Below are 20,837 nucleotides of genomic sequence, written 5' to 3'. Positions count from 1 at the left end.
GGGAGATACGTCGTAATAAATGCTTCATGACAGGGCGTTTTATGTACTGTTGACAGGAGGGACGCGGAACGGCATATGCGAGGCGTCACCGACCCGACGGGTTCCACGTCACCGGGATCAAACGCTGTCAAACTAGACCAAAAGAGCCTCAAAGAACCCGCAGCGGAACTTGACATCACCGAGTCTGGGGCCTTCAGCATCACGGGCCGTTGCTCTCAGCGCGGATTTCACCAACTGAACCATCGGTGGAGTTCATCAAAGGGATGCCAGAGGAGCTACGAGGAGCCAGGAAAAGCCAAAAGGAGGTAGGAGGACCAAGGAGGCACCTGGAGGAGCTAGGAGGAGCAAGGAAAAGGCGGGAGGAGCCAAGAGGAGCTCGGAGGGGAAAGGGAAAGCCAAGAGGCGCCAGGAAGAACAAGGAGGCGCCAGAAGGAGCTAGGAGGAGCAAGGAGGCACCTGGAGGAGCTAGGAGGAGCAAGGAAAAGGCGTGAGGAGCCAAAAGGAGCTGGGAGGAGGAAGTAAAAGCCGGGAGGAGCCAAGAGGAGCTAGGAGGTGCCGGAGGGAGCTCGGAGAAGCAAGGAAAAGCCAGGAGGGGTCAAGAGGAGCTAGGAGGGGCAAGGAAGAACAAGGAGGCGCCGGAAGGAGCTAGTAAAAGCAAGGAAAAGCCAGGAAAAGCCAGGAGGGGCCAAGAGGAGCTGGGAGGAGCCAAGAGGAGCCACATCAGGTCTTCTGGAGGGTGAATGGGCTCTTCGCCTGGTCTGTTTACTGACAAATTCCTGAACACAGGCCTTTTCTGAATGGAGTTTTGACTTGACACACCCCCTCAGATCATCAGATGATCCAGACGGTTCCATTCACAGAATACGTGTCGGCCACAGTTGTAGGTCGGAAGCCCTTCCTGACACGACCGTCTGAGTCTACCTGGGGGGGCTTTGCCCTCTCGATGCTCTGAGACCCTTCTTCTTCTGGGCAGGTGGATTATGATATTTGCATTGACACCATGATGTCTAGTGAGCATCTACGTATATCTCGATGTGTGTGTGTGTGTGTGTGTGTGTGTGTGTGTGTGTGGGTGTGTCCTCACCTCACTGAGCTCCCTCTCAGTGTTCAGAAACTCCGTGACCCCACTGATGAGCCTCGAGTTCATAAACAAAGCTTCTCCGTACCTGCGGAGGAACCAGGGGTTCAGAAAACACATCTTCATCATTTACCTCCTCCTCATCTCCATCTATCTTCTCAGCTCCTCCATCCAAACATCCACTCACCGGGCGTTCAGGACCTCCCACTTCTCCCTGAAGTACCTCCACGCCAGACTCCGACCCTGAGGGTTCCTCCCCACATGGATGATGACGTCGATGACGTCCTGCTCGGGCACGAGGTCGGAGGTCAGCGACAGGTTGAGCAGCCTGGGGAGAAAAGGGGTCAAAGGTCAGAGGACGATCCACTGCATCTCAGAAAAAAAAAAAAAAAAAAAAAAAAAAAGATTTTTTTTCCAATTTTAATTAAAGAAAATACCAGCAGGGTATTGTATTTCAATGTAAAATATATTTTATTCTGCAAATTTTACTTTAATTCTTCTGGTCAAATTCACTTTAAGATTTTAATTTAATTTAATTGATAATAATTAATATTCATTTCTGAACTTTTATTTTTCAGCTTACTTTCCACTTAGTCTTCCCATTAGTTTCATGATGTTTGTGAGTGTGTGTGTGTGTGTGTGTGTGTGTGCAGCTCCAGTCTTTTCATTAAACTCAACTCAAACAATCAGTTTTCTATCTTTTACAACTGTCCTTATTGCACATAAACTATTTCCTGTGCAACCAATCACAGCTTCCTCTGCTCTTGCATGTGAGTGTGCACGTGTGCGCGTGTGTGTGTGTGTTTGTTTATCATTTTCCCAGCGACCATTAGTTGTTCTCTGCATCACACCATACAAATACACATATACGTGCGCACACACACACACACACACACAAACATAAACCAATCGATCAGTCTTGCTTTGCTGAGTGGATGAGATCCCTGTTTTCTCCACCAGATACAGCAGTGGTTAGTGTTTGATAAAACACTCTGATTTTCACACACACACACTCACACACACACACACACACACTTCCTGACGCTGGAAATGACTTGTCGCCGAGAAAAAAAAAAAGAGCCACGTTGACAAAACGGGCGGAAAGAGGCTGCAGTCATTTTTCACAGGAGGGTTGTTTTCCTGTTAGAGGAGGAGGAGGAGAGAACGTGGAAAGAACGTGGAGAGAAAATGGAGAGAATCCGAAAAGCTGGTGGTGAGAACGTGAGGAGGAGAGGAGAACGTGGAAAGAACATGGAGAGAACGTGAAGAGAAGGTGGAAATAATCTGGAGAGGAGGTTTGAAAGAACGTGGCTAGAAAATGGAGAGAATCCTGAGAGGTGGTGGTGAGAACGTGGGGAGAATGTGAAGAGAACTTTTAAGAGAACACGGAGGGAATACTGAGAGAACATGGAGAGAACGCTGAGAGAACCCTTTGAGAACGTGGAGTGAAAGATGCAGGAGGTAAAAGGGGGATCCATGAGGAGGAGGAAGAAGAGGAGGATGAGAAAGATAAGGATGAAGAGGAAAAGGAGAAGGTGTGATGGTTTGTCCCAGCAGGCCCTGAAGGCATCTGCAGGACACACACACACACACACACACAGTCAAAACAAACGGAAACAAAACACAAACCCTGAAAATGTGTGTGTATTCTTCTGGAAATTAAAGTTATTCGACAAAAATCTGAGAGAAGAGACGAGTCCAGCAGCTCTGAGGAAGAGGAGGCACGAAGAGGAGGATGAAGATTCTTCAGCGCCCGCAGGAGGCGAAAAAAAAAAAAAAAAGAAAAAAAAAAAAAAAGAAAATGTTGTGGAAGAACTAAAGTACCGTTACAAGAAAACCAAAATAAATAAAATAATAATAATAAAGAAAATTTAATAATAAACAAAATGAAATAAAAATAATTGCAAAAATGACATATATAATGAACAAAAACAATAAAATACAATCAAAAAAGAATGTAATAATGAATAAATTAACAAAATGCACAAAAAATAATTGCAAAGATGATATAGCTGATGAAAAAAAGAAACAAAGAATTCTGAAATAATTGAAAAGAAATAAAAACATGTTTTCAAGGAAATTATGAATAATGAATAGTTACATAAAATACATTAAAATTAGTTCCAAAGAAAATATGAATAATGAAAATTAAATGAAAATAAATTAAAATGAGTTCTAAAGAAGAAATGAATAAATAACGAATAAATCAATAAAATTAAAGCCCTGTTCCGACAAAATCCAGAATAAGAGATACCTCCGGGCCACCTGGGGTTTGTTTATACTCTGTCAAAGTGAAAGTGAAAGTAAAAGACCCTCACTGAGGACGAATTCGTCCACTTCCTGTTTCTCTGCTTAAATAAAAATGTCCTGAATAGCGCCGTAGCCTTGGGTACCTGTTGAGGAGGAAGGTGTTGTCAGAGCACGTCAGCGCCTCCAGCAGGATTTTCTTCTCCGACACGGCGTTGGACGAATGGAACTTCATCCAGATGAACTCCCAGACGTCCTCATCCAACAGGCTCACGCCTGTGCAGTACACGATGTCCCGGATGTTGGGGGGGATCCTGGGGGGACGGACAGGAAGGGGATAGAGGCGGGAGTTCTTATCAAATACAGACTCGAGTCCCTCCAAGTCCCGTTGCAAAACATTTAGCCCCGCCCCTCAGGAATCACCTGAAATGAACCAAATTTCAGGTGAGGATTAGCAAGGAGCTAACCCCGGAGTCTCTGAGAAGGACCTCAATGTTAAAATTGAGTCAGGAATAATACTAAAATATACGTGTTGGATTCAAGTTATTAGATACACTGCAGATACAACAGTTCCCTGTTCAGCTGCACTGGCTCTATGTTCATATCCTTTGCACACCCTTGTATGCTCTTTGGCGCCCCCTAGTGGCCCGGAGGCCCAAAGCAGTGTTCAACTGAGACCCGGAGACCCGGACGAATCCAACGGAATCAGCCAGGAGTCGGAACAACCCGACCTGAAGGACCCACTTGGTGATTCGGGTCGTAAGACCAGGTGAGTCCCGACCGTTTGAACCCAACTCTTGGATCTAGAAGAGACAAGTCCAGAATTGAGTCCCGAGTCGAGTCCTCAATCTGAATGCACGAGTCAGTTGACCCTCTTGTGAGGTCAGGTCCCGGGTCAAGCAGTCGAGTCCAAAAAAACAGACGACCCGGGTCCAGAGTCGTGTCCTGAATCGCGTCTTAAGGCAAGTCCAGGGTCAGGATGTGCTGGTCCCAGGCCTACAAGTGGGTCAAGACATGAAAGATCAGAGTGAAGTCCAGAATCAAGGCCCAAGTCAGATCAGAGTGGGGAGGACATGGACAGGCCACGCTTATGTCGACTAAGAATCGATCATCTGACCATCTGACTACTTATCACTTGACTCCCCAACCATCTGACCACCTGACCATCTTCCCCCTCGATCACCTGACCATCTGACTCCACTTCCTTCCTCAGAACTCAAACCAGAAGGACGAAGGTAAAGACGGCCTCCAGCAGAACGCTGGGAGCATCAGCTGCTTGCCGCCGTCGCCGCCATCTGCAGTGACTCAAGAGGAGGTGAACTATCACTGCACGAAGTGTGTGTGTGTGTGTGTGTGTATAAATGACCCAAATTGTCACGAAAGCGAAACATGAAAACTTCCATGACAATGCACTGGGCTCAGCTGGCGACTGAGTTACACACTCAACTACACACAGTGTGTGTGTAACTGTGTGTATATATATATATTTATAAATATGAGTGTGTGTCATGTGTGTGTGTGTGTGTGTTTGTGTGTGTTTGAGAGAGAGAGAGAATGAAGCAGGGACAATTACATCATTCACTGACCTGGGAAATCATTTTTGAGATGCTCCACTTCGGTGCACATTAACACACACACACACGCACACACACACACACACACACACACACACACACACGCACGCACGCACGCACGCACGCACGCACGCACGCACGCATGCACACACGCGTATTCGTTAAACCGAAACCCTGAAGTAAGTCGTATCATTGGTTATTTGGTTATGAGGTTCAATAGAAAGTCCCACAACATATGATGACCTCCTAGTCTCTCCCTACTAGTCTTCTAGTCTTCCTCTAGTGACTAGTGCAACCATTGTTGGTAGCTCTGGATCCTCTGGCTCTTTCTGGTACTTCTAGTCTTTCCAGTATCTCTTGTCTGTCTAGTCTTTCTTCTTCTGCTCTGTATACTATCTTTAGTCCGTCTTGTCTTTCCTACTCTGGTACTACTAGTCTTTCGAATTCTCTGGTCCCGCTAGTCTGACGAATATCTCTGGCACTCGTCAGACTGGTCAGATCACTGATCTCAGTCGTCCTCTCCCACTGGTCCCTCTAGTCCGTCTAGTCTATGTCCCTCCGGTCCCTCGAGTCTTTCTCCCTTTGGTACTCTAGTCTTTCCTGTCTCTCTGGTCCCCCAATTCTTTCTCCCCCTGGTACTTGTAGTCTATCTAATATCTCTGGTCCTTCTTGTCTCCTTCTGATCCCTCGAGTATTTCTCTTTCAGGTCTCTTTATTCTTCCTCCCTCTCATCCCTGTAGACTTTCCAGCCTCTCGTGTCCATCATGTGTTTCTCCTTCTGGTCCCTCTAGTCTTTCTTCCTCCTGTACCTCTAGTCTACCGAGTATCTCCGGTACACTGAGTCTTTCTCCCTCTGGTCCCTCTCGTCTTTCCAGCCTCTCTGGTCCGTCTAGTCTTTCATCCAGTGGTCTCATGAGTCTGTCTAGTCGGTCCAGTCCCTCTAGTCTTCCTCCCTCTGGTCCCAGTTGTCTTTCTAGTCACTGCAGCTGCCCTTGTTGTGCATCCTCCCATCAACATCTCGTCTGTGCCAGCAAAAGAGGTGCACAGATGGCGGAGAACCCGCCGCAGAACCCATGAGAACCGAGTCGCCCGACGGATGTTGTTTTATGTAGAGAGAGCAGTCATTCTCCTGAAATGCTTCGTCTGACAGGAAACACTTGTCTGCCATCTGCTTCGCCGCCGCCGCCACTCTGACTCCTGCAAGAGCTGAATCTTGCAGCAGGCCGGAGACAGATGACGAAGAACACCTCTGATCAAGAACATCTTAGTACCTGAACTCCATCTTTAAGACCATCCATAAGAAGATGTAACAATCTTTGTCACGTTGTCACTGCCTTAATCATCACTACGTTGTTCTTCCTTTCCCGATTTTTGGAACCACGCAATTACAATAACAATCTTCATTACACTGTCGTAACATTCCCGATCTTTATTACGAAGTCGAAAGTCTTTTGTCGGGTTACCTTCCTGCCAACTTCGTCTCCTTTCCGCTACGGTCAGAACCTCGGTTCACACAGAAGCTAACATTGGCTGGAGAAGCTAACATCAGCTGGAGGAGTCAGGCTAGATGCTAATGAGCTAAATGTAGCAGCTAAATCCGCAGATAATTGTCTCTCCTCAGGTTCCAGAGCGGAATATTACATTTTAAGGTGTGTGAGTTGGAGGGGGGGGCAATTTGTCCTACTAACACTCATTTCCTTCAACTAAAAGGCGCAAGACCTCAAAGTCTGGGACTTGTAGTTTTTTTATAGCTCTGTTTTGCTAACCACCCTGGAGTGTGTGTGTGTATGTGTGTGAGACTGTTTGCAGGTGTGTGTATGTTTATATCTGGTGCGTGTTTGCATTGGGGGGGGCAGCAACCCCCCCCCAGGCGCGCATACACACACACACACACACGCACGCACACACACACACACACACACAGAGCCAGGTTAATCCCGGCCTAAACAATGATCATTTTCAAAAAACACTTGGTAGAGAGTAAAGACCCTGCAGATGGCGATTAATATTCCAGATTTGGGGAGGGGTTTGTGTGTGTGTGTGTGTGTGTGTGTGAGTGTGTGCGTGTGTGTACGTGCACGCCACTCGCTAATTATGCTCATTGTTCTGCCCGAGATTCATGTTCCAACAGGTGGTTTCAGACACAGACTCCCATTCAGTAGGTGAGCCGCCGCGGCGCCTTTCCACGAAAAGCAAGTGGTGTCAGATCATGTGATCACTCCCACGGCAACGCTTTAATTTGGGAAGCGCTCTGATAAAAAAAAAAAAATTAAAAAAATTAAAAAAGGCGTGTAATTAATCCGAGGAGGGGGGTGTGTAGTCTTCAGATAGGATTAGGAACCTGAATGGAGCGCAGACTGGAGCCCCCCCAGGGAGATTAACCTCTGGATTCATGAAGCTTTTCCACTCGAAACTGAGCCACTCAAAAATATTTCCTGAATATTTCATACACACACACACACACACACACACACAGACTCAGAGATATATATATTTAAAGGGCAAGGCTTGGGTTTGTGGGTAATAACTGAGAAGGAATTTCAGTGAGTCTTTTAGCCGCTAAAGCTAAATTAGCAACCTGGACGTTTGGAACTTCATCACGTGACTTAACCCCCCCCACACACACACACACACACCCGCCGACCCAAGGTGATGCAATGATCCCTTCAGGGTCGTGTAACAGCGCCGCTGTGAAATTGTATTCGGACTGGTCCAATTCTCAGGGGACGGGGGGGGGGCGGGTTCTCCTGGGAGGAACTCTCAGTGGATTCTTCCTGTTGCCTGGTAACAACATCAGACAACTTACTGTTGAACATCTGTGTCTTTTAGCCGCTAAAGCTAACTTAGCAACACGGATGCTACGATAGCGCTTAAGCCGAATACTGTCGGGCCAATCAGATCACAAGGGTCCTCGGACTGTACCAAAAGGTGGTATTGCGCGGGGGGGGGGGATGATGACCGAGGAATACAAAGTGGTGCAAAGATAGCGACGAGGAATCACTCGTCCGTTTCTGGCGCTGCAAGTACATTGGCAACCCCCTCCTGAGTAATCAGATTACATAACCCACTCTGAAGCTGTGTGTGTGTGTGTGTGTGGGGGGGGGGGGGGGCAGAATGGCGGCATCTGTTGCTTTTTAATTTGCCGTTTGAAATCCGCCGTTGTTTCTCTTTCCAGGGACGGCGGCCAGCAGCTGACACATGAAAAAGTCAGTCGGAGGAGGCCGGGACGAGACGGAGGGGGTGAAAAGAGAAATGAAAACAAATGGACGGATGCAGGGGAGGCGGAGGGAGGCGGGGGTTTGCATGGGGGCTTTTAATTATGAATCACAAAGCGAGAGACGGGATCCAGACCGATGAAGAATTTCCTCCTTTGACTAATTCCCCCCACGTAATGAACGGATCCCGGCCGCCGTCTCCGCCGGGGTTCCTCGATAAGAACCTCGGGTCTCCGCACACGTGCCCGTGCCCTGCGGCGTACGTGCACACCCGCGCCGGATTAATTTCCCCGTCTCGGCGCCTCCATCCATAATGAATGGCTCCGGTTTCATCTGCTCTTTGGCGGCGGCGGCGGCGGTCCTCGCCGGCGGGATGGATCACCGCGGCGTGACCGCACTCGAAACCCCCCCCCCCGCCTCCGCACCCCCACCGTGCACCTCCTGCTAACACCTGAATAGAAGGATGCTCACAGATTTGCATTAATTACACCGTTAACCTGAAGAACGTCCTCCTCCCTGAGAAGAACCGGCTGGTTCGCCTTCGCCGACCCGTCAGCGCTTAAAACACGTGTATTACGCGGTAATAAGGACGAATCGCTTCGTCTGCGTGAACGCCACTGTCGGATTTACCCGGGAAACCGAGCCAAGGCTCCTAAACCCCCGGCTGCCGCTTTAATTATCCGCCGCCTCCCATTGGCCGACGCTCACCTGATGCCATATTTGGATCATCCGCCCCGGATCGCTTGAATGCAAAACGGCGTGCCGGCGGGACGGAGACGTTTATAAACTGCAAAGTGGATTAAAAAATGTCAACACTATTTGGATTCGGGCGTGAAACTGCAGACGCCGACTAGAACCGGCAGGTTCCATCGCCTCCTGATCCGTCACCGTTGGCACTACAAACAGAAAAACAACTGGAAAACAATGTCGGAATAAAAACGGAGGACATCACCCTTATTGTTATAGCATAAAATATCATTATATGTGACATATTATAACGAAAACATCGAAAGAGCAGTTCTAATGATGGTCTTGTGGCGATTGCGCGTTCGTCTTATTGCCAGTTGGGTTCCGGGAGGCCAAAAGTCGGCCATCTGAAGCGCCAGGCGGGTTCCATACACGTTCCATACGGGTTCCGACGGGTTCCGGTACCTGTTCTTGTTGCTGGAGATCCAGTCGGAGATGTAGGCCACGGCCTGGCGGTGGCAGTGCTTGTTCCCGAAGCTGCAGGCCAACATGATGAGTTCCCGCTGCAGCTCCCTGCAGGGGGGGCCGGGACAGAAGAGTCAAACATCTGGTCGCCATGGATACCGCTGTCGGGTCATGACTACCCGGATGTTTTTGGCGAGGAGCAAACAAGCGGACTGAGTAGATCAGATTGGCTCTCTGACTTCCCACTTCCCGTCACGCTGGGTTCTATTTGGATTCAACACGGTTGGTGTTGAGCGTTCGCGCAATGTCTGAAATTCGGCGTGGAAGGTTCCACGTTCTCTCCACATGGGTTCTCCAAAGGTTCTCCAAAGGTTCTCCACGGTCTAAAAACAGGTTCTAAGAGGACTACATTCCTGAACGTGACTGACAGCTTATCCTGTGATTGACAGCTGACCCGCCCAGTTTAAGCCCCGCCTCTTACCCGTATCCCCAAGATTAGCCCCGCCCCCGAATACAGCTTCTTGCGTCAACCATCTGCCGGTTGCTACGCGTTAAAATGTTTATTGTTTTTCCTCGCCGTCGTAAAAAAACATGACTTTTACAGAGGCTCCTCGACACGCTCGGCGGACTTTATGCGCTCTTTGTTCCAGCGGTAACAGCCAGAGCCGGACCAGCATGGAACACCGCCGCCGCCGCCGTTTCGATGACATAATGGCGTTTGGCGAGGAGACCTTTGGTTGGAGAACCTCTGGCGGCCTCCTTAGAACCCAAGAACAGAGGTGCGGCTGCAGTGACCCACTTACAGGGAGGAAACCCACAGCCCTTGTTGTTCCCTTTGGACGTTGCAGAACCCCCCCCCCCTCCACACACACACACACACACACACACAACCCCCCCTGGATTATTTTGATGAAGCACTGCAACCCCCCCCCCCCGCCACACACACACACACACACACACACTGTAAAACACACTGGAAATGTGCAAATAAAATAAGCTTTGCTTTGCCTAAGCAGGGCTTCATTTTGAAAAGAACGCACCCCCACCACCACACACACACACACACACACACACACACACATTCATACTCCCCAAACACACACACACATTTTGGAGTTTTTCAAGTGTATTTTCAGCGCTGATAACAGAAAAATGCAGATGCTGAGACGTTCCGGATCAGGAAATCTCCCAAGTGTGTGTGTGTGTGTGTGAGTGTGAGACTGTCTGTGTGTGTGTGTGTGTGTGTGTGTTTGCGACGTACTCTGTCTGGTAGGATGCCTGGAGGATGTTGCCGTCATGGTTGGGGAGGCTGGCGGGCCAGCCCATCTGATGGTACTGCGACGCCACCTGCTTCAACACGTAGTCCTGAGGACACACACACACAAACACACACACACATAAACACACACACACACACGGATGAGCGTGTGGCCCCGCCCCCCCCGGATGCCCAACTTGATTGACAGCCGGGTTTTTACACTGAAGAGGCTGTACTCGTCGGTCCGGTCCAGCAGCTTGTCCAGCTGGTAGAGCGAGCGGCTGGCGGCGTGCCAGGGCAGGAAGGCCGCCTCCTCCGGCAGGTAGCCAATCAGCTGCAAGGGAATGCCCTGGGGGAGGTACCCCGCCCTGGAGGGGGCGGGGTCAGATGTTTAGGAAGACCAATTAAAAAAAGACGATGAACAGCAGATGGGACATGCTATGCTATGCTATACGTTTGGAATCCCAGTGTTCTGGAGGGTTCCGCGTTCTTGAAAGTTCTCAAAGGGTTCTCCGACCGGAGAACCCTGGTTCTACAACTCTCTGGTTCCAGGGGTTTCCAGGAATCAGATGATGTTCTCCTGGTCGGGGTTCTTAATGTTCCACCTCCATAAGTGGACCTGCCCTGAGAGTCCAAGATCCAGGATGAGGTTCTTCACCTTCTTCACTTCAGCTAGAACTGGACAAAACCAGACAGAACTAGATAGAACAAGAGACAACTAAATAGAACCAGGTAGAAACAGTGAACCAGAAAACTAGATTGAACCAGAGTAGACCAGACAGAACCGGAAAGAACCAAAGCTAACTCGACAAGAGACAGACGGAACCGGACAGAGCCAGAGAGAACTGGATGAAACCAGATAGAATCGGAGAGAACCAGATGGAACCGGACAGAACCAGAAGTGACTGGACAGAAGTAGATAGAACGAAATAGAATGAGAACCAGAGGGAACCGGACAGAACCGGACAAAACTAGATAGAGGCAAGAAGAACTAGATAGAACTATTTCGAAACATAACGAACCAGACATAACCAGATAGAACCGGACTGAACCAAAGAGAACTAGACAGAACTCCAGAGAACCGGATAGAACCAGATAGAATCAGTACCAGCGAGCAGCGGAAGGACCGGACAGAACCGGACGGAACCGGAGAACCTCCCTTGGTTCTTCGTTGTCCTTGGTGAAGGTTTGAAGGAGCTGCAACCTTGGTCTCCAAAATGCCACCGGAACAGTTCGCTGGCGGCGGCTCATGAATATGGCTGCCGCCACCGCCGCCGCCGCCGCCGCGTGCATACATTAACATTTATGATGTTTTGGAGGGGGGTAACCGGTTGCCGTTGGCGACCTTCAGCTCCGCCCACAACTCATGAATATTAATGCATAGACGGCGGCGGAGGACGTGGCTGTCAATCAACCGTCCAGGAGGGCGAACTTTTAACTTATTCTGCGACTTTTTTTTTTTAATTTTCTCAGGCGGCGGAGACGGAAACCCGGCGCTGGCGGTTAATCAGCCGCAGATAAGAGAACCCTCCGCGTTCCTCGAGAAAAAAAAAAAAAAAAAATCACATTTCCATAATCTGCCTCTGCCTCGACCCCGGCCGGCGCTCCCATCATGCACCTGGCCGGCGGGGCATTAGCTTAATCCCAGGAGCCGGCGCAGACTTCCCGTTCACATCATCGTGGTGAGAGAGATAGCGGGAGACGGGTTGCCATGGCAACAGCATCCAGCCGTCGCTGAGTTTACATTGTTTTTTTTTTTTTTTTTCTTTTTAAATGTCAACGTGTTTCGCCGTGAATCGTCCGCGTCCGAGGCGCCGCCACCGGCTGCCATGTTGGATTCGGAGGTTTATCTTTCCCTCCCACCTTGTGAGGCGAATTCGTGTTTTTAACGAAAAGAACAACCGACCAATGGGAGCGGGGCTTCACCGATCGGGTCCATAACGTCACGGGACATGTGGGTGGGCGGGAGGTGTGTGTGTGTCTGATGGAGAAGGTTACACCGAGACCACATATGATGCCGTAAGAAGAAGCTCATGAGTTTTAACCTTTTTTTATTCCTGAAAGACTGAAGGGATTTTAAAGAGAATCCACTTCTCCATGTTCTTCCTGGGTTCTCCAGGTTCTCCGTCAGTAGGTTCCTTGAAGACCACCGGTGGGAACGAGAGCGAACGCTTGGAGGTCCCTATATGTCGCCCTGTGATTGACAGCTGACTGATCCAGGTTAAGCCCCGCCTCCTTCCCCAGAGACAGCTGTGATTGGCCCCCAAAACCCGTTCCAACTTAGCGTGACACCGACTGAACCTTGAAGAACCTGGTTTCCTCCAGATAAGAAACTTTGTTTTTAAACAAAAAAGGCAGTAAACATTTGAGAAAGAAAGTGATCTTTTAAAAAAAAGAAACATTTCGGGTGACCAGGAAAGATGTGTTTTCTCCAATTAAGCACAAGGTCACATGAGCAGCGACGGCGGGTCCTCGAACGCGCCGCTTGCTATGAAATCGGGGTTTTAAGAAATAACCGTCAACGTCCCTTCATGCTAATTCACCCTGGAGAACGACACGGGTTCCCCGACCGCCCCGACTCGTACCGGAGCTGAGACCCCCAACCAATCAGAGTTCGGAATGGAGCCAAAAGGCGGGACTTAACTTTAACCCGCCAATCACAGAGAGAGCCGTTATCCAGATGGCTTCAGAAAACACAAGATCTACTTCAAATAGACAAGTCGGTGTCTTTTTTTTAGCTGAATTTCACCGTCGCGTCACAATCCAAACATCGGAATTGCTGATTATGAATTTATAAACGTTGAAATGGGAACTTTTGTTGAGAAAATACGGGCGTCCCTGAACGCAGCATCTCTCAGATAGAGATTTTTTGAACGCAGCAGCATGGAAGCTCCAGAGAACCACAACTCCCTCTCGCTATCCCTCCTTTCCCCCCTTCCGGACACTAATTGCCTTCACGAGCTCATTAACTCGTTAACATGTGGCAGGAACACCTAATTGTTTGACCATTAGCCATTAGCAGAGGGCTAACAAGGACCGCCGCGGTCATAGGCAGGTATGCACGCACACACACACACACACTGGAAAGTAACATCCATCACTGCTTTAGCTCGCAGTCAGAGAACATTTATTACTGCGAAACTAGCTGCAGACACACACACTTACACACACACACACGCACAGAGTTAACACATTGCTCAGGCCGCGGACGATTGAACAGCTCGCTGGAGAAAAAGCGACACGGGTGAAATAAGAGAATTAGTTGTGGGATTAAAGGGGCGAAAGGAGCCATCAGATGATCACTAACCATGATTTGGACATTAGTTAAAAATCGGAAACAGCAAACGAGCGCGCCAGACAGGAAATGGTTCTACGTCTTTTCAGAATGAAACTAAGACATCGCTTTTCCCGGAGGAATTGAATGGGACGTTACTGGAAAATGTCAAAATAAAATGTCAAATCAAACGGCGGTATGCTTCCGAGATCGTTTCCGCTTCCATTGCTGGACTATATTTTGGCGGTCTGCATTCATGTCGATGCTAAGCTAACAGTCGGTACAGTCTATTCCCTGGCTCCATCTGAAAGTGATATTGATGCTAAGCTAACAGTGGGTACAATCCAATCTCTGTCTTTATTACACAGAGCTGTTGTTTTTTTCAATGCTAAGCTAACAGCCAGTGTGCTCTAATCCCTGAATTTGTCTGACAGAGGTGCTGTAATTTTTGATGCTAGGCTAACAGTCCGTGCAGTCCATCCACTGGTTCTGTTTTAGAGCATAGCTGTTGCTTTCGATACTAAGTTAACAGTCAGCTCAGTCTAATAGTGGTTTTGTTGTTTTCCATGCTAAGCTAATAGTTGGTGCTGACTTATTCCTGGCTCTGTCTGACAGAGGTGTTGTTGTCGGTACTAATAGTAGGTGCTGATTTGTTTCTAGCTCAATCTAACTGAGCTGTTGTTGTTTTTGATGCTAAGCTAACGTTCGGTAAAGTCTAATCCTTGGCTTCGCCTGACACAGGCTGAAGAGGCTCTTCTTTCTCTTTTTCTTCTTCTGATTTATCCCCTTCTCCTGGTCTTTTTCTTCCTTGTTTCGTTTCCCCTCCCCCCCTTCCTATTCCTATTCCTAAACGAGGACCGGATGGTTCTGATTGGCAGCTTGAGTGTCTGGGGGCGGGGTCAAAGGATCTGATGAAGGGGGCGGGGCTTACCTGGCCAGGTTGAAGGCGTCGTCAATCAGCCCCGCTCGGTTACCTACGGAGATGATCTAAAAATAGAAACGGGATAATGAGCTGTCAATCAAACAGACTGCATGTCAAGTCTGACCAATCAGAGCCGAGCGAGCAAAGGGCGGTACCAATGCTAAATTATTGATAATCATTACTCCTACTACTACAACTACTACTACTACTACTAATAATAATAATAATAATAAGAGTCACAATGATGATAAATTATATTTAAACACTGCTACTCAACATAATAGTAATAATAAAATTACTATGACTAATAATAATCGTAATAAAAATAAATGAGGACTGTATGACTGCTAGTAATGCTAATAGTAAATCTACTACCGCTACTGCTTATAAAACTTGCGATAACACAATTATTCATAATTATTAAAAAATATGCAATACATTTGGAACATCGTGCAATTTTTGACTGGTGTTGGCGGGCCGAACCGATGATAACTTAAACTTATTTCTGTTCAAGATCAATCATGTCCCATTGTAAAAGGCAGTAAAAGACATATCCTGATTAGCTGCTACTGGTTATCAGAACAATAAAATAATAAAGAGCACAAACAAAATCAATCATCGCATCAGTGTTTATAGAAGGTTCAACGTGTTGACCTTCACAAACACTATAGGGATGGTTAACAGTATGCTAAAGATATGAAATTGATTAAATTTATGCAAAAAGCGCTTTTTATCAGTGTTATATGAGAGCCTATTACTGCTGAGTTAGTAAATTGTCCGTCCAAAAAGAGCTTGCTTTTTCTTTGGATTTTGTGAGATATGGTGTAAGTTGCCTTGAAAACTGCATTTCTTGGCGGGCAAAGCTTTATAAAAATACCCTTGTTGGTGTGGCGGGTTTGCTAGCAAAACATATGACTACCTTCATCAGACAAGTAGCAGTTTGGTCACGTAGTGATGAAATTGTAATCTGTTTTACCTTTGGCTTCTGTAAATAAATATTTAGCCATCCATGTCTTGTTGAAGACACGGCTTTCAGCTGACATTTCGAGGGGTTAACTGGCCAGCATCAATCGTCTCGGTTCACGTCATAGATGTACATGTGTGCGTCCTAACGTAAAAAACAAAACTGCACTGCAGTCTCCAAATTAAAGCAACAAATTAATAGAATAATTTTTTTTTTGTTCATGTTCTGATTGTTCCGGATGTGGCCTGATTTAGAAGAATAAAAAAGGCAAATGGATACTATTACTCATAAAATTATTCATAAATACCGCTATTGGAAATAACAAAGTAATTATAATGATGAGGATTAATTTGTACCACAAAACTACTAGAAGTACTTCCGCTATCAGTAATACTGCTGCCAAAACTACTACAAATAATAGTGTAGTACTCCAGGGTTGGCGTGGAGCTGCTGGACCAGAAGCTTCCAGTTCTGGAGGTCGTAGTTGACCCGGAAGTAGCCGGTTTGGTTGATGTTGCCTAGCAGCCAAGTGGAGTCGTCCATCTGACCAATCAGGTGGGTTTCTGAGGAGGGGAAACAGGAAGTACCAGGAAAGAACTACAACACCAACAATGTAACACGTCAATCATCTGCCGGTGCGGGGAAAGGGGCTCACCCGTCTTGTTGTTGATCCAGATCAGCGTCTCCGTGGTGATGGTCGATGCGTTGCCGAGGGCGACGGTCAGCGGTACCTGCCACTGTAAGCTGCAGAGAGGGAGAGAGGTCATTGGACAGCGGCCGGAGGTCGGAGAAGAACCCGAGAACCTTCAGGAAGGAGGCTCTCCTGAGTTTGATTCCTGATCCTGTCGATGTTTAACCCCCCCGTGAGGAACCAACTGGAAATATGGGATGCTCCTCACATGTTCCTCACTTCTCCATGTTCTCCTCCTGCCTGCCTTAGTTCTCTCCGGGTTCTCCTCCAATGGTCCAAAAACAGCAGTTCCAACTTTTAAAAGGGTTAATTGTGAAGATGTTTCACTGGGTTCACTGGGTTTCACTGGGTTCTCCTTGTGTAAAGTCTTCAGGTTCTTCTTGCTGGGTTCTCCGTATGTTCTCCAGGTCCTGGGTTAGCTCCAGGTTCTCCATCTTCTTCTCAAAGTTAAAAAAAACAGTCAACATGTTCATTGACAAGCCTTAATATGTCAATAAGCATGAATGAGAGGGTGAATGGTTGGATGATTGACAGGTGATCCTGTGATTGACAGGCGACCTGTCTGGGTTAAGCCCCGCCCCTTGCCCAGTGGGCCTTGGCTCCGCCCCCTGGCCCTCCGATCAAATGACGATCACATGATCCAATCATGTCAGGCTTTTACAGCTGAGATGCGCCCGATTGGCCGCCTGAAGGGATGAGGTCCTCCTTGTGAAAAAACTCTTGAATAAACTTTAATAAATGACAAAAAAAAATTAAATCAAGGAAATTTATTCACCACAAGACCTGATGTGAGAATTTATTCAAATTAAAAGAAAGTTATTAAAAAACAAAGTGAAAGGTAGGAAACATGCCAGGATGGTGTACAGTTAAAAAGACATGACCTTGAAAGGGAAAATAAAATAATCATCAATTTATTAAAAGGAGAAAAGATTTGAAAATAGGGAAGAAAATGAAAAAACAATTAAATACAAAACAGAAAAAAACTGAGATATCCACCCTCTGACTCACTGTCCTGAGCTGATAATGAAGTTTGTGCTTCTCACACACACACACACACACACACACACACACACACACACACACACACACACACACACACACACACACAGGTCGAGGTGTCTGTTCATGATACAACTGCTTTTCGTTAAAATCAATCAGATGTTATTTGAAGCAGATTTTATACACTCGCTGCCCTCTATGTATGTGTGTGTGTGTGTGTGTGTGTGTGTGTGTGTGAGAGCGATAGAGAGAGAGCACCAGGGGTCATTGTAACACAATCAGCCACAGAGAAATTTGCTGCAGGCAACGCCGGATCAATACCTGCTGCCTGGCAACTTCATATTTAATCTGATATTTATATCAACATGATTGACAGGACAGGTCCCCGACGAGACACACACACACACACACACACACACACACACACACACAAAGGTAAACAACATTTGGATCAAATGCTAATAAGCAGCTATACTGTCTGTGTGAATGTGTGTGTGTGTGTGTGTGTGTGTTTGTGTGTGTGTGTGTTTGTGTATGCGTGTGTGTGTTTGTGTGCGTGTCCTGCTGTTTACACAGCTCTTAATGGGAAAAGTCCTGACTTGGTATGTGGAGCACGGCGGTCCCTGCTCAGCGGTAGCGCCTGTATACGCATGTGTGTATGTGCATGCATGTGTGTGTGAGTGCGCGTGTGTGTGTGTGTGTGCCTGTGTGTGTGTGGTAGCTTCTCTGAAGGCTCCTGGCTTCTCCTTTTCCTCCTTAATTAAAGAAGTCGGAGAAGCTAAATAATTCACCGTCTTTGTATACGCTGTAAGACGCCTGTGTGTGTGTGTGTGTGTGTGTGTGTGTGTGTGTGTGTGCTTCCCCCAGCAGCTGGGGATAAGGGTAGTCTGGGTTGAGGACGGATGAGGGAAAAAATAAAAAGGTAGAAAATATAAAATGGCGACCAGCGGGGATGTCAGGATCCCAGCAGGGAGGCGGAGTCTCAGCGGGGAGGCGGAGTCTCAGCAGGGAGGCGGAGTTTCAGCGAGACGAGCAGAGAGCTTCTTCTTCTCCTCCTCTCGTCACGTTACTTCTTGGACGTTTTATTTTTGAATTTTGCCTTCAATTAACCTTAGGACTGTTAGCGGAATCTTTGCTAGCAGCGCTAGCGTAGCATGAGTCAAAGTATGAGGAATGTAAACAGGAAGCAGGAAGTGTTTTCCGGTAGTTTTTCGTCTTCAAAACAGGAAGTGAACTCATCTGACAAACCAAGAGGTACCACCAGGGGGCGCTAGCGAGCCGCACCTGTTTACATCCGGTCAGCGTTAAGAGGACGGAAGGCTGCGATGGCGGCTTTTATTGCGAAAAGAGGGCGGGACGGCTTTCCTTCGTCCTCTTCTTCTTCCTTCAACTTCTCTTCCTCCTCCTCTTCCTCCGCCCCCTCTATAAAAAGCCCTTCTTTACGGCAGAACGGCGGCTATTTGATTGTGCGGAAATAAAAAGACAATGACTCTGGAAGCAGGTGGAGGAGGAGGTGGAGCTGAGGGTCGAAGTATCAGTGAGGGTGGAAGTGAAGGTAAAGGTGAAGATGGAGGTGAGCGTGAGGTTTGAGGTGAAAGTGGACACACACACACACACACACACACACACACACACACACACACACACACACATATACATACGGAACCCGGCAGGCCAGAGGAGAAACCAATAGGAAAAACCACAGGTGGAGAAGGAGATGAAGAATTGATGGAACAGAAAGTGGGTCGATAAAACGGTGGAGATAAAAAACTCCAGGAGGAGGTGAATAAAAGATGGAGGGAATGAAAAATGGATGGAATATGAAAGATGTAGAGGAGGTGGAGGAAGAGGAGGAGGAGCAACAAAGCAGAAGTGCTGTTTCAAGAGAAAATGCAGTTTGACTTTAGGAGGAGAAGGTCAGGAGGACCCAGGTGGCCGAAGGAGTCGCGGGTCAGAAGACGTTGGGGTTCAGGGTTCAGCCGGAGCCGGGTGGAGGAGTGGAGGTCAGGTCCAACCAGAAGACGTCGGGGTTCAACAGGAGTCGGGGTTCAAGAAGAGTCGGGATTCGGGAGGAGTCTGGAGGAGTCCGGGAAGAGTCGGGGTTCAGGGTTTCGGAGGAGTTGAGGTTCTGAAGGAGTCCTGGTTCAAGAGGAAGCGGGGTTCAAGAAGACTCGGGATTTGTGAGGAGTCGGGGTTCGAAAGAGAGTCGGAGTTCAAGAAGAGTCAGGATTCGTGAGAAGTCGGGGTTCCAAAGGGACATGGGCTTCAGGATAAACTGGGATTAGGGAGGAGTCGGAGTTCGGAGTTCGGGAGGACTTTGCATTAAGAGGAGCCGTGGCTCAAGAAGAGTTGGGATTCGGTGAGGGTTCAGGACAAGTCAGGGTGAAAGAGGAGTCGTTTGGGGAGAGTCGGGGTCCAAGTCGGGGTTTAACGAAGGGACTCGGGCTTCAAGAGGAGTCGTGATTTGTGAGGAGTCGGAGTTGAGGAGGACTTTGCATTGAGAGGAGCCGGGGTTCAAGAGGAGTTGGGATTCGGGAAGGATTCAGGAGGAGTCGGGGTTCAAAAACAGGCAGGATTCAGGAGGAGTCGGGGGTTCAAGAAGAGTCAGGACTCGTTAGGAGTCTGGATTCAGGGTTGCGACTCATCAAACTGCGGCTGTCAATCAATGAAGAAGGCTGACCTGTTGTTCCGCCCTTCCTGTCCGTACAGGAAGTGCTCCTGGGTGACGATGATGTAACTGGTGGAGAGTTGCTCTGATTGGTCCTTGCTGAGGGTGACCACCGGGTAGCCCATCTGCAGGGTCCACCTGTCCATCATGGCGCCGATGTCGATGTCCCGCCCCTCCGACTGCATCGCCTAGACAAATGCAGCCCATAATAGTCAGCTGTCATCCGACTAATTGCCGATATAAAATCAACAGGATCGTTAGCTCCCGCAGAAAATAAACCCGGCGCCGGCGTGCCAGCTCATTAAGGGATCTGATTGGCCAAGAGGTAATCAGTGCAGAACGGCGTTAACGATGATGGATCCCCCCTGACGGGATGTCACTCTTGCCGTGTCACCATGGCGACCAGGCTTCCCGCCGCCTCGTCGGGGCGGCCCTAACGATCTCCCCTCAAAATAATGAACATTCGGCAAGTGGAAAAAACAACATGGAGGTCTCGGTCTCCGTGGCGACAGCTGATCCGCCAGGTCCTCCAGGAAGTCGGAGACAAAATAGCCAAAATGAAGTGAAAACATTTTAGTTTGTTATGGCAGAAAGTGAAAATAAGAGCTGAATATGAAACATCGGACGTTCATGAATCATTCATTCATCACTTTAGCACGAAAAGTTCTCAAAATGTCATTAAAAATCCTTTGAATTTGTCAGATGTAAAAATTTTCACAGAATTTACCAGAAAAATGACAAGAAAAATTTGCTTTCTCCAAGACGATATTTTTTTCTTATTAAAATCCTTTTAAG

The 20,837-nt window shown here is 47.9% G+C and overlaps 1 protein-coding gene across 1 annotated transcript in view; it reads right to left on the bottom strand.

Annotated features, from left to right (window-relative positions):
* The window catches only part of LOC147233874 (thyrotropin-releasing hormone-degrading ectoenzyme-like), a 76,568-nt gene that overhangs the window by 3,332 nt on the left and 52,399 nt on the right, over positions 1 to 20,837 (bottom strand). The window contains exons 10-19 of the mRNA XM_086146492.1: positions 20,055 to 20,230; positions 16,340 to 16,428; positions 16,114 to 16,247; positions 14,730 to 14,785; positions 10,745 to 10,892; positions 10,528 to 10,631; positions 9,267 to 9,374; positions 3,472 to 3,639; positions 1,266 to 1,406; positions 1,085 to 1,166 (exon numbers count right to left, since the gene is read on the bottom strand). Coding sequence (XP_086002618.1) covers positions 1,085 to 1,166; positions 1,266 to 1,406; positions 3,472 to 3,639; positions 9,267 to 9,374; positions 10,528 to 10,631; positions 10,745 to 10,892; positions 14,730 to 14,785; positions 16,114 to 16,247; positions 16,340 to 16,428; positions 20,055 to 20,230 — 1,206 coding nt within the window. The remainder of the gene's footprint in view (positions 1 to 1,084; positions 1,167 to 1,265; positions 1,407 to 3,471; positions 3,640 to 9,266; positions 9,375 to 10,527; positions 10,632 to 10,744; positions 10,893 to 14,729; positions 14,786 to 16,113; positions 16,248 to 16,339; positions 16,429 to 20,054; positions 20,231 to 20,837) is intronic.

Source organism: Fistularia commersonii, chromosome 5 (genome assembly GCF_037954325.1).
Source record: "Fistularia commersonii isolate RoL2024-O1a breed Wild chromosome 5, RoL_Fcom_v1.0, whole genome shotgun sequence".
NCBI lineage: Eukaryota > Metazoa > Chordata > Actinopteri > Syngnathiformes > Fistulariidae > Fistularia > Fistularia commersonii.
This window is presented reverse-complemented; position numbering and strand designations above follow the sequence as displayed.